The sequence below is a fragment of the Mytilus californianus genome, unplaced genomic scaffold, assembly GCF_021869535.1.
Source record: "Mytilus californianus isolate M0D057914Y unplaced genomic scaffold, xbMytCali1.0.p SCAF_1, whole genome shotgun sequence".
NCBI lineage: Eukaryota > Metazoa > Mollusca > Bivalvia > Mytilida > Mytilidae > Mytilus > Mytilus californianus.
In genome coordinates, this window is record NW_026262581.1 from 131,287,910 (window position 1) to 131,302,839 (window position 14,930).

The 14,930-nt window shown below is 33.1% G+C and overlaps 1 protein-coding gene across 6 annotated transcripts in view; it reads left to right on the top strand.

Annotated features, from left to right (window-relative positions):
• The first annotated feature begins 3,461 nt into the window (after window positions 1-3,461).
• The window catches only part of LOC127734421 (regulator of G-protein signaling 22-like), a 49,700-nt gene continuing 38,231 nt past the window's right edge, over window positions 3,462-14,930 (top strand). For 5 of the 6 annotated variants that reach the window (XM_052244268.1, XM_052244269.1, XM_052244306.1 and 2 more), the window contains exons 1-2: window positions 3,462-3,771; window positions 11,986-12,014. In XM_052244268.1, coding sequence (XP_052100228.1) covers window positions 3,741-3,771; window positions 11,986-12,014 — 60 coding nt within the window. In that variant the 5' untranslated portion in view covers window positions 3,462-3,740. The remainder of the gene's footprint in view (window positions 3,772-11,985; window positions 12,015-14,930) is intronic. The other variant, XM_052244315.1, reaches the window with a different exon arrangement.

Consider the following 14,930-nt stretch of genomic DNA (forward strand, 5'->3'; position numbering starts at 1 on the left):
AGGCATTTTAGTCTTAGATGCATAATTTTTTTATTAGTTGTAAAATTAATTGGCTTTGGACTTAATGTCAGTAACTGCGTGTACTCTCAGATCTGTACTTCGTGTCTATTTTGATGTGGGGATGTATAAATACCCTGCCACATCCGGTCTGTGTTTTTGTTCGATGTTTTTCTGCTTTGTATCGATCTGATGAGTTAACATAAAAATAAGAAGATGTAGTATGATTGCCAATGAGACAACTCTCCACAAGAGACCAAATGACGTAGAAATTAACAACTATAGGTCACCGTACGGCCTTCAACAATGAGTAAAACCCAGCAGATAGGGCAAAACTTTCTGGTTCAAAATTACCAAAAGGTCAATGTCTATTTAACTTGCAATTTTCCGAAAATTCAGAATGCCCATTTTGGAGTTATTGCCCCTAAGATTTCCATTTTTAGCAAATTTCGCAGTTTTTCGGTATCATCTTTCAAATCTTTAAAGTAAGAGAAAACTGTCAGATGGTAAAAATGACTAACAAAGTAAGCTCTTTAAATAAAGCTGAAATTGATAATAGCAAGGACGTATATCTAATATACGTCCTTGATAATAGACTCCTAATAGGAGTAGTAGTCCTTGAATGACGATTATAATAGTACTATATTTTTAAGAAAGAGAGAAATTATAAATAGCAAAATTGGTCAGAAAAAAATATGATCTACAAAAAAGATAAATGGCCGAAATCGTCAGTTGACTCATTCTTATGAGTTTGAATATCCCTTTGGTATCTTCCGCCTCTCTTTATAAGAGATTTTGCCCTTGAATGACTATTATTTACCTTTTTGTGTTTGTGTTTATAATCTTGAAAACCATGATTGATATAGAGTTACTTTGACCATCAAACATCATCAGCAAGACAAGATCTATAAAAATCTGTCAGTCTACTCTTATGAGGGTAACTGTTCTTCAATGACGATCCCCCATTTTGGGGTGTTTTTACAAAACCATTGCAGATAGCAAGAGAAGATCTGTAAAGTGTAAAATAGTCAACAAAGTTATAGATCTAAAAATAAATTAAAAGTGTCAAAAAGAGACAGAAACTATACGGATATCAAAACTGATTAGCAACAAAAGATCCAGGCCAGGAGGACGGCTTAGATATAAGATGAAAGTCCATGAGAAATTGATTTCTAACATTCGTTATTTCTCGGTCATTTTGGTTGCATAAATCAGACTGAGAGTCTTATCTTTTAAAATCTTTTTCCCATTTTTTTCATACCGCGGCCTTTTATATATAGCCAGTATAGGTCAGTATACGGTACGTATGCGTCTTGCTTGTTGTTTACGACCATGCGATGAGCTGTAATTGTTCCATACTAGTCTTTATTTTTTTTATCAAATATTACTGGGGAAATCAAAGGCAATAATAGTTAACTTATATAAACTCGTATATCAAATTGGATTTACCCAAACGCATAGTTGCAAATCTGATTAATTTCAATACTTGCTCAATTTGAATGACTCTGTAACGTTTGATTTAAATAGGAGTAGTATACTAGTCTTTATTTTTTATCAAATATTACTGGGGAAATCAAAGGCAATAATAGTTAACTTATATAAACTCGTATATCAAATTGGATTTACCCCAAACCCATAGTTGCAAATCTGATTAATTTCAATACTTGCTCAATTTGAATGATTCTGTAACGTTTGATTCAAATATAGGAGTAGTTAACGTCTTGTGCGTCTTGTCAAAAATCACCAGCACAAAGCCAGGACCCACCAGCACAGACTCAGGTCATGTCTTAACTGAGGAATTTTGATAAATTGCTACGGTTTTTCACAAAATAATTGTGTCGAGAGGATTTGGGTATAGGAAGTGGACTCCAGGGTCATTATGGTTTATATATTTTTTTCCGTTATAGATTTTTAAAATTGAGCACTCTTTTTGTTACGCATACTTAAATAGCGTATGGGGCCAATTTTTAAACGGATTGTCTTTGAACCCATTAGAAACAAAATTAAATCATCTCAACTTTTTCTTTTCACCATATATTCGAGAAATCGTCAAAAGCCATCATTTCTGTCTTTATTTATAAAATTTCAACAATCACCAGCACCAATCAAGACCAAATCACCAGCACAGAACATTCTCTCACAAAAGACAACCTTAACCATCGTGTTTAATTTAGTTTGTAAACAAGTCGGTCTATAAAGTTATCATATCAATCAGCTCTGTAAAAATGATCTAATTCTTATAATTTCAATAAGATACACAAAAAAGTATTTACAGATAAAAAATTGTGGCAGCATGCACTCATATATACAGTTCTATTCTGCCCTTGCACACAAATAATTCATAGCGCCGTGACAGAATTATCCAAGTGTTTTGGTTGCCATCAGTCAGGAACCTGATGTTCAGTGGTTGTCGTTTGTTTGTGTGGTTCATGAGTGTTTCTCGTTTCTCGTTTTTTTATATAGATTAGACCGTTGGTTTTCCTGTTTGAATGGTTTAACACTAGTCATTTTTGGGGCCCTTTATAGCTTGCTGTTCGGTGTGAGCCAATGCTCTGTGTTGGAGACCGTACTTTGACCTATTTATATAATGGTTTACTTTTACAAATTGTGACTTGGATGGAGAGTTGTCCCATTGGCACTCATACCACATCTTCTTATATATATGACGATCAACCATGAAATAAGCCTTCACTACAACATTGGATTTGTACATTCATATTTAGTGTTCCAAAACTTTTGCTCTGAGCTTTCCTAAATTAATTTAATCCGGAAAAATTCTCAGAAAGCAGAAAACTATAGCTGTGCATGTCTGGTTGCAATTTAGCGCAGGACCTCTGATAGATAGTTTATTCTCATAAATCCATGCAAGAATAAAGGCTACAGCTAGACAAGTTAGAATAGAAATAAACATATACATAAAGATAAACATTTGCTAAAAATTACACTTTTGACCTTTTTATTTAATACTATTGAGACTGTCCGTGTCTGTTTATGTGTCTTGAAACTAATCTATCTATCCAGCGTTTAGTTATGTTATATGAAATTATAGTATGGTCGTTCAATCCATAACTATTTAATGATAAGTGTTGAATTTAAAACAATAAATTTAAAGGTTACAGTTATCACAAAAATCAAACGTCAACACGTTAACACCTATGCAATTTTGTCTTGACGAATCAATATCATCGATCAGTATTCCTTGTGACCCTTCACAATTCCTTGGTTCAAATATTAGTTATTATTGAAATATTAAAAATCAAAATTTAAATTTAAAGTTATCCATATAGTATTAGTATTTCTTTTCACTATTTGATAATTAATTTACACTCAATAATTCTATATTTGTGATATTGTAGATTACTAAATGTCTTGTTTAGATAACCATATCAATTAAACTATTCAAATTTCCAAACATATGATCAGATAATTTGGTAAAGAGATCAATGGGTTGTTGCTATAGTAGTTCCCAGGTATGCTGCTAACCTGAGTAAAGGTATCGACTTTGATCAAAAGCCCAAAATCAACTTATTCAATTTCTCAATCATATAAGATACTGTGAAATCGAAGTTGCTTGGATATACGTTACAGGTATTTTGTGGAGTCATATCTTCCTCGACCGAAGTGACATCTTAAGATATTCAGTATTTATTTAACACTACATATGGAAGTAGTTACTTAAAAAGTCATTGCTAACTGTTATAGGATGTAAGGATATTGATAAAGGAAGACAGTACATTTTCATTATGCCGTCTATCGTGGTTTATGCCGAGTTGGGTAGGTAGATGTATGATTTTTAGGACGTTTTAAAAATATATATAAAAAAAAACAACACAAATTCAATAACATTTTAGGACGTTTTCATATTGTCTTGTAATGAAATATTTTAATCAAAATGAATCCTTGCGTCAACATTATAGTGGACGTTTAGAAAAGTGAATATATTTTAAAATTAACGAGAAATGTTTTAAAATATGAACTTGATGATATCCTCATAGACCTTTTCAAAGGAAGAGATACAATTACAAGGGGCTTTTTTAAAAGTATGTCGAACAATGTTATCCAGTAGGATGAGTTAGTGATTGAATGGAAAATATAACTCTGACTGGAAGTATGCTAATTATATGCGGAATGGGTTTTGCTCATTGTTAAAGGCCGTACGGTGATAAATAGATGTTAACTTCTACGTTATTTTGTCTCTGGTGGAGAGTTGTCTCATTGGCAATCATACCATATCTTCTTATTTTTATATGGAAATAGAAATGTTTTCTTATAATACATACATTGTCTGGCAATTGTGTTATTTGTTTTCGTCTCATAATAAATACAATCAAGATCATATAAGACACTAAATTTGAAGATAATATTTCCATATATATATATGAACTAATTATGATGGAAACAATACAACTTTTTATATATAGAAAACGATTCATTCGGTCTGTAAACACCCAGCAGTTGTTAATTAACAGAGAGATATCTATAGACTGGGTTGTTCCCTATTTTATTTCTACTTTATTATATAATTGGAAGACAATAAAATAATCTGAAATAAGAATAAACAAATAAATCAAACATTGCTTTCCTAAGACTCTTCCTTTCATATACTGTCAAATAATTGAGTGGCTTAATATGGAAGAGGTATAATTGTAAGGATGGGGTTTATACGATTTCAATGAAGAAAATGGCTGCAGAATGATTTTTATATGAACAGAAAATGCGATGTCATTTAAGAAATTGTTGAATTACTATGCTTTGTATGGGGTACATAATTGTTAAAGTTTTATACTCTTTCTGTATAGTTTATATGCATTATCTGGTGTGTATTATCCTGATTTCTTTTATGAACTAAAGTTTAATTTAAAATATTGAATGGAAGTTTAAATAAATACTTCACAAGTTTGTTAAACCGTTTTATGATGAATATGAGGACTATAAGCTGGCTACAATAACCTGAGTAATCAAAATAAATATTCATTACAAATCATGGGTGCATGTTTTTTGTCGACTTACAACACATTGGTATTAAATGTTGTTTAGAATGCGTGTTCTATTTGTATACAAACTATAGATGTATAAAATTCCTGTGAGAACATGTATTGAATATGAATTGACACCATCAATTGCATAAGGTTTGAACAGTTTTAACATTTTCAAAACGTTTAAATTAACAATCATCTTATCGAGAAGTATCTCGTATCTTAAAACCAGAAAAATGATCATTAAGCATCTCAAATTTTAAAGGTAGACATTGAATCTACCACCAGAGTCCCATTTGATTCGTTATCATTTCTATATACTTCAAAAAGTAGCAGTAAAGTTTTATCAGTTAAGGGAAGACATATTTAGAAACATTAAATAAGGACTACTTTAGAATTACCAAGTATCATAGTATGTGATATCTTGTTAAAAAGTGACGAAATTTAGGGGTCATGGGAACGTGGACAAAGTGACGTAATTCACGGGTCATGGGAACGTGGACAAAGTGACGTAATTCACGGGTCATGGGAACGTGGACAAAACGACGGAATTCACAGGTCATGGGAACGTGGACAAAACGACGGAATTCACGGGTCATGGGAACGTGGACAAAACGTTCTCATTCATTTTTTTCTTAAAATGCTAAATTTGAAAGCTAGACGTGTGTGCTTATTAATTTCCACATATGATCCCTCCTCACCACCCCCACCCCCCCCCCCCCCCCCCCCAGCATTGCTCAGTTATCTGTCAGAAAAATGTACTTTTTTGTCCCAAATTTGTCAACAAAGTAAAAAAAAAAAAAGGCAAAACTGTTCGAGTCAACAAGCCTTCTGCTCCAATCCATTGCATAACGTATCAAAAAAAAAAAACATGCATATATACGTCAATATCAAATTGATTTATCCTGTTGACCGATTGTTGTCCTGGACAAAAACAATATTTGACCTTAATCTGTCTTTATTTCGAGAGCAGACATTATTAAATGCGTAAGGATTAAAGATTTAATTACGACGGGAAGCATAGCCTTTCTCTGGCTTATCCTTATTGTGACCCGTTAATTATCGCCGGGATGTCCTGGGACAAGCAGTTTGGGAAACATCTTGATATAGAATCTTTAACAGGTAAGCAAGTACTATTTTGTACTTTTTAAATAGGAAGTCCGAAAGAAATAAGAATCTTTCGACTTTTAGTCCACACGACTACCAAAAAGGCACATCTATATCAATCATTCTGATATAGAATGAAGGAACCCAGCTTCATGACGGTAACATAGCAGTAGCCAAATAGCACAGAGTACCCAAATCGCACCTATTTTGCTAAGGTAACAGCGGAAACCTTACATGTTTTCTTAAAGACTACTAGTATATAATTTGTATTTTTATAATTTGCCATTATGCATGTCTTTCAACATAGCTAAATATATTTAAATTTGCACAAAGCGGTTACATTGTATATATCAACACAGATTATGTATCCCGAGGAAAAAAATAAAATTTACGGAAACGTCGCATGCGACGTCCACAAAAAGTCAATGGGCAATTAAAATATGTAAGAAGGATATATTTCGTACAAAATGAATAGGAAGTATGGACAAATGTCAAATTGTTCTAAAAACATAATAGATCATAATATAACAAAGCATCAGTTATTCGATTTCTACAGATATAAATTTAATCATGAAGGTAATTTAGGGACTCCTCATTACAGAATCTTGGGCCGTTTGCATTACATGTTTATGTCTCGGAATAAGTCCATCTTAATTTGCCTAGTAAACTCAGAGATTTTCGAGATTTGCTGCATATCATTCGGTTTTGTTGGTATACTTTTCTTGAAGAATTGAGGTTGGTATGTCATGATGTTAGGAACTCTGCTTGTCGTTGTACATTTGTAATTTGTTTTCCGATGATTATACTATCAGGGGCGGATTCAGGCGGGGGCGTGGCGGGCGTGCCCCCCCCCCCCCTAAAATTTGCAAAGCATGGGTTGTCCTCAGCTTAAAAAAGAATATTTCGGCGATAATTTTACCTCAAAAATATGTTCGCCTTGCTCCCCCTAACCTTAAATCCTGGATCCGCCCCTGACAATTTACTGGAATGTTTTCTTGCGAAAGAAAGGCGTCCTTTTGGATAACGCGACAAATGATCGCAAGTGCGAGTATAGTAAACCGAATTGTACCATATATTGAGCAGAAACTGCTTATGCATTTGGTGTACTCGGTGAATTCACACTTTTTAGTAGGATTCGTGGTAGTTCAATATTTTTTCTGTGTAAATGCATACGTAATACGTGTACAGTTTGACGGATAATGGCTTTCTCTAAGACTTAGAAGAAAGCTTATCAGTCTTTCACCAGACAATGATTCTGATTTGAACCTTGAGATATTTAATTTGTTTTCAAGTCCTACATGATCAATATCATGACATTTTGATTGCATGATTAAGCCATATGAACAAATCAAGTTCTACAGCTTCTTCGTCTATAATTTGCGTGTTACGTTCGTTTGTCATAATAATGTCTTAATTGTCACAGGAAGAATCTTAATTGAAAATCAGTGTATAAAGGGTCACCAATTGTCGTACTGTTGTCATATTGTAAATGTGGTCACCGAATAAAGTACCCACTGATTATGAAATATCAATTCATTTTGTGGAAAATCCAATTTCAACTACTTTTCATGAAAAGGGACAGGAAAAGGGTGACGCGGGTTTTTTCAAAAGTGATGATTTTCTAAATATTGTTTAACATTTCACAGTGGTATTATATTTTAACTTTGTTTCAATCTGTTCATTTACTTTTGACCTTAGTTATTTATCCCTTATAATTTTTATTAACTATGTATTTGCATTCAGGTATCACAGATCAAAGTTATTCGTTCATTGTGTGTTAATTTACGTTTTTTATTGAGTTAAGCCTTCCAATTGATATTTTATAGTGTGTCTTTCTATGTTGTGATGTTATACTATTGTTTCAGAAAAAGGGAGAAGGTTTGGTACCATTAACACGTTTAATCCCGCTGCAAATGTTTGCACCTGTCCTAAGTCAGGAATCTGATGTACAGTAGTTGTCGTCTGTTTATGTAGTTCATACGTGTTTCTCGTTTCTCGTTTTTATATAGATTAGACCGTTGGTTTTCCCGTTTGAATGGTTTTACACTAGTAATTTTTGGGGCCCTTTATAGCTTGCTGTTCGGTGTGAGCCAATGCTCCGTGTTGAAGGCCGTACCTTGACCTATAATGGTTTACTTTTATAAATTGTTACTTGGATGGAGAGTTGTCTCATTGGCACTCATACCACATCTTCCTATATCTATTGAAAATGAACTTTATTGCGTTTTCAAATTAAATTTCAATAAAATTGGAACCACTTATACGGATGATTATCAAATTTATTTAATAAATTTAATCCGCGACTATTTCTTCTAGGAATCACGGTACTAGAAAGTTTCACAGCTGAACTGATATGAGGGGTGGACAGGATGCACAGTTTTCTTTCTTCTACCGTCCACTTCTCCAACCTAAAATATTATTTATATTCCCGATAAAAAAAGCCATATAACTTTACAGTTAGAGGATTCGAGGAGCATGTTGCACTACCTTGTCGAACTTAGTGCCTCTTGTATAGAGAAAGTATTATGCTCCTTGTAGAGGGGGTGGACAGCTTTTGAGGGCGGTGGGAGGTTGGGGGTGGCAGGAGGTGGGCGAAGGGGGGGGGGGGGGGGGGGGGGCGGGAGAAGGGAGGTGGGCGGAAGGGGGTGGGAGGTTGGAGACAAAAAAATAAGTGGGAGAGAAAAAAAAGATTCTAAAAGTGGGAGGTGGGAGATAGGGGCGGAAGGTGGGAGAAGGGTACCCCCTGTCCACCCCTCCCTGTACGTGAAAACCGTCTTGCCAGAACATCAACATACAGTCATTCCTTCTTCCCAAACAGTACTACGGATATGGAACAACTTCAGTAGATGGTTTCAAGCAGGGGGTCAAATCGCATCATCAGACTGTTTTAACTTGCACGGTGCTCAGCTGGGAACAGTATATATGTATAAAGTCAATATAATATATATACGGTTCGTGCACGGTGCCACCTGTAAATATTTTCTTGCACCTTTTTTGTCCTACCCAGCCAGGGCAATAGTGCGATAATACTCAATTACAGAGGATTGCATGTATTGAAAGAAGAAGAAGAAAAGGAGTCCGTAGTTGACATGTTGCATCCCAAAAATTATTTGGGAGTTGAAAGGCCAAATTAACTAGTTTCTCTCCCTTTCCATGCAACACCCAATGGAATCAGTTTTCTAATAGTCTGAATTTTTCGCGTTTCATCCAGTTTCCTGGTCGACCCACTTTGCAGAACCTGAAACTACTATAACGTTATAGTAGTGCAAGGCAGAACCTACCAAATAAAAAAAGTTAATTTGTTCTCAGTCTGAATATATAGATAATACTGCTGTTTGTCACCGGACGATAACAATTTTTGTCCGGTTAAGTTTGTACAGGGACTTTCTATACTTAAGTTAGTATAGACTGTCCCTGGTTTGTATACGGATTTTTTTCGCTAGATTCAATGACTTAGTATTGAAGTTTCAGGTTTACCCTTTTAAAGTATGGACGGTGCTCAAGGTTTCCAGTTTATTGTCAACTCAGTCTGATCAAAACCAGCCCCCACTATCCACACTTGTTACAAACGCAAGTGGATAGTTGGGGCTGGTTTTAATCACTGTTGTCAACTTCCATTTACACATCTAGACTACAACAAAATTGAGCCCTCTTATGTATCTTTTTAAGGCAGGGACAGTCTATACTATAGTATAGAAAGTCCCTGTTTAAGGTCAACGTAAAAAGATTACACCTCTGTGACTGGACCAGGCTAAACAGAGCACTGACGCTTGGGGAATGAATCCCCCTTTTTCTATTTTTTTGTGTTTTGATTTTTTTATTGAATACTCTTTTATATTTTAACTTATTTTCACTTGTTTAATTTGTTTTTGCTTTTAACCATACGCTATTACAATAACACAAAGATTTGTATAGTGATATTTCTCACTATACAAATCCTTGAATAACAGTAGTTTTCAGGGGCAGATCCAGCCATTTTTAAAGGGGGTCCGTACCAGGAGAAAGGGGAGGTCCATACCAGGAGAAAGGGGAGGTCCATACCAGGAGAAAGGGGGGTTCCAACCATATGTCCCCTTTCAAAAGCATTGATTTTCAAAAAAATAAAAAATGGGGGGGGGGGGGGGGTTCCGACAGCAAGAACCCCCCAGGGATCTGCCAATGGTATTACTTTATATATACAGGATGCTCCTCTATTCTTTTTTTTCAGATAAGAATATAAAAAATAACAATTATATTCAAGAGAGCTTAGAAAAATATTATATCATTATAGATAGTTTACAAACATATTAACAAACTATTAAAGATACCATAATTGAAGTAGGCCCCAATCTTGAATAAGATATAGTGCAAGTTAACATGATTCAATATGACAGTTATACTACATAAATGTGACTGTCTTAGTTATGACTGTTGTTCTCTTTCAATTTGTCTTGTTCAAGTCCTGAGCATGCATGACCTATTTTGACTTGTTTGACATGAATCAGCCAACGATAATACACTTTGTACTGTGAAACCTTGATATAACCCCAGACCCAAATTGCTATGCACATCCCTCATGTATCTATATGTTCATGTCAAAACTTCAATATTATAAATTAATTTTAAAGGGTTTTGACGACTAAAACTGCTTAATATCCATTTGTTTACAGGTTCCCTAGATCCCTGTAAATTAATATAGCCTTAAACTTAGCCTTAAACTGCTCACAGAACCCTGTTGAAATGAATATTATTTGTCAAAATTTTGCTGGAAGAGTTATCATACACATTTTTGAAAGAAGATTACCTAAGCTTGATACAAGCTAACTTGGATTCAAATCACAAGCCCCAGCGCATATACAAAGGACAGTGATCTTCAGAATGGTTATAAAGTTCAAACCAACATAAATTAAACATTGGGGTTCAACCATCTTCGCTAGCCAAGGGTTACTACCCAGTCCCCTCCTCTCTGATGGGGTTCAACAGGCAAATAAGATATTATAGCTATACCAGTAAATATTGAACCGATTTTTAGCAAAACGTTTTTTTTTTTAAGATACAGATTGCTGGTGTGTTAACTGGTTGACCATCTTTTTACCTTATTACAACCTTTGAGTGTTTTCTGATCCCTTGTCAGTCTTCCTTGCAGTTAGTGAGATAAATTTGGTATATGAATGCATTAGGAACATTAATTTATGTTGACCTACATTTGTCTAATAAATGTATTGGCAGTCAGATTTTGAAAAAAATCATGAAAATGACATTTTTTCATCTTTGCTCTGGCTCCTTCAGATATTGATTGTCATATTATCAAAGAATGAGAAGTAACAGATTATCGATGGGATATTTTTTAGTTGACCAGCTTTTGGCCTAATTATTAGATTGGATTTCATTACATTTAGGACAATATGATAAATTTGTGACTATTTACAACACCTTTACACACTATGTACCTTCTTTACACTGCTGGCTTTTTAGGCCAATACAATTAAAGTGAATTCAGCTATGAAGCTTAATGCATAATAGATATTTTAATTAGACAATTGCTATTTTGGGATAATCAAATCTAACAAAATAATCTTGGTGCAAGAGACTAGATGTAAATCCAACTATTTAAAAGTAGCACACTAGTGGAAGAATATTAGCATTTGTAGATTAGTTCCATAGTATGCTGAAGTTAATTGCATATTGCCTTGACAATAATCAGACATTTACATCAGAAAAATGAAGTGCATATAGAAACATTTCAAGAAAGAAATAAGAATATGAAGACAATTTATGCAAGTGGTCAACCAAAAAAAAAAAAAAACAAAAAAAAAAAACAAAAACAAAAACAAAAACAAAAACACCAGGTTCTTGAATCCACGATGAGAAAGAACAATTATACTTCATCTAAGTCTTTATGATAATGAAATATTTGTTTTTTCAGATCCTGAGGAAGTGACTTTGGATGATGTGGTAAGTTATAAATATCTTGACCAAATTATCAATTCCTGTTCTGCTTGTTCTTATAATATTTCGAAACATAACATGTTTTGTTATACCCTGTATTTAGAACAGAAACCTCAGTGAGGATAGATGTTTCTGACAAAGGCTTCAATGAAAACAGTTAAATGAAATGTGCATTTTGTAATGTACACATATTTGCACAGTAAGGTTATCAACATCATAAATTTTATAAAAAAACATTAAAGGATAAATGCCAAAGTTGTTACATAAAAGCAATATAAAGTCTTGAAAAACGTAGCTTTTTAAACCTGATGTTTATATGTATAATATTAATGCATTTTTAAAATCCAAACTCTTGACATTTATCGATTCAGATATTCAACTGCTATTAAATTTCTGGTGTCGTTTTGGAAAATCAATGGAAACAGTGTCATTGATGTTGAATATCAATATTAAATATTGAAAATATAGAAATTTTTGCTTCATATTTTATTAATTTATTAACTTTATTGATTGTAAAATATATGTTCATTTTTTTTTAAAATACTTGTAATATAATATTTCAATGTGGAAAATTTGGAAATAATAACTGTATCATGATTAGTTGGATAAGATTTAAAGAAATATGAGACGAAACTTTACACCAATTAGACAGCTGCCCAACAATGTACAGTACCAAAAAAAAACCACCATTTTTTTTATGGGAAATTACTAGAACTTTACATAATGCTTTTGATTGTTTCATAAAAATTTTCATTTTTGTTTACCCTGATTATAAAAATAAACCAGCAAATGAGTTTTTTTTTTAATTATAATTGTTTTATTTATTTATTTCCATGGAGACATTCTTATAATCTTTTCATGTTTAAATAATATTTGCTTGACAGATTAAAAGGTAAAAGCCTTTTCCAAATAAACAAAAAGATAATCTGTAGCAAGCGATTAATTTTCTATTCAGTATAAAAATCTGTGCACATTTGTATAATCGTTTGCAAAAAGTTTGTCATAATTACTGGTTTCCATGAAGTAACCAAATAGAAATGAGCATTTCTCACGTAAAGTTAATTTCCCCTTCAGCACAGATCTAAAAGGTTTTAAATTTATTGATGTCAGATTTTGTAAAAAGGTGGGATTACTATATTGACAAGAAAAAGAAATTATTGAGATGGAACCTTCTCATTATTAGAAAAAGTAAATAAAAAGAACAAAGTTTGAAAGACTAATTGGTAAATATTTAATTATAACAGTCAATATCTAAGTATCAACCATCAAAGTGTAAACATTCACATAACCTTATTTACAAATAATATTGTCATTTAGATCCATTAATTGTTTTATTCACATTGTATTTTAATACACTGAACAAAGAATGTAATTGGTTAATATATTTTTATTTGAGATTTCAATAACCAAATAAAAGTTTATGGATCTGACGTCTTGAACGACTTACAAAATGTTTCTGACTGAGTCAGAGTGTTATGTTGGGAGAACACTACATAGAGATCATTATGACAAATCAGAATGCACAATAGATTTCTCACTGATAACTTCTCTTTCATTATAATCCAGGTTATAGATAACAAAAAAAAAAAAATTTCCCCATAGGCGACAATAGTAGCCTTTTTCGAGATATAGACATAAGAAAGTTGATTTTTTGAAAGAAACCTCACTAGAAAAAATGGAAAAATATTTGGACAGTAATTTTCAGTCCAAAAAAATGTAGTTGGCTGTTGCTTTTCTTAAGGCAATTTGTACTTATCTCCCTTGCCTATCAATTTTGCACTTTAGGTCGTTTAAGATGTGAGTCTCATCACAACATAGAAAAGAACTGTCAGTTCCTTTATCTAGGGGCTAAGGAAATTATATATATTTTGCCTTTGGAATAATGCAGAGTGCACTAGTAATAAAAAATACCAGCTGCACACATCGACCAATCAGGATTAGCCAGACTCTTACTTAATTCTGAATACCATGTTATATCTTCATAAAATGTGTATTATACTTTCAAAAATAACACACTTAGCAATGCATACACATAAGATTTACTCAAACAATTGAAATAAAAAAATAACACCTCTACAGGGCCCTTTATTGGGGTTACTGGCTCTGCTCCTTTGAAATGTAAGACAGTTTCAACAGCTAAATTGGATACTTAATCAAGTGTTCCTTAGACCAAACTGAAATGTTTCCTCAACTAAATTGGATTCCTTATGAAGTACTCATTAGAACAAACAGAAGTCTTTCTTCAAGTAAATTGGATACCCTATGAAGTGCTCCTTAGAACTAGCTGAAATGTTTCTTCAACTACATTAGATACCTTAGCAAGTGATCCTTATATAACAAACAGTTTTTATTTTACTAATTGGATTTAAAGTGATCTCTGAAATGCTAACTTTACAAATATTCTGTATCATAATGAGGAAGAGGTTAGTTATCTCTACTTGAATCATCAACACCACAAGAATAATGTAAAATATACTGCAGCTGTGCTATTTGCGCAGTCAAATTGCATTGACCATATATTCATTTGTGATATACAGTCACTGGCTTGTTTATGACGTTGACAATGCATTTAGTGGAGTTTTACTTATGACGTCGATAACCAATACAGGTTCGCAGAAGTTTTACGTCGCCCGCTTAAAATTAAAAAATGATGGTTTTTACCCTAAATATTTCATTTGGAACAGTTATAGGAGTTGCAGTATATAAAGAATAACCATACATTGTCTCGAAATTTAAATTTTATTTGTACTCGGCTCAAAACAGGATAGAAATGCTCGGCAAAGTCTTGCTTTCTACCTGTTTCTAAGCCTTGTACAAATAAAATTTATATTTTGAGACAATGTATGGTTATTCTATATATATTGATCTTTTGGTGAAAAGGAAAAGTGGCATTAATGCCCATATTTGGCAGGGAAAAAAATT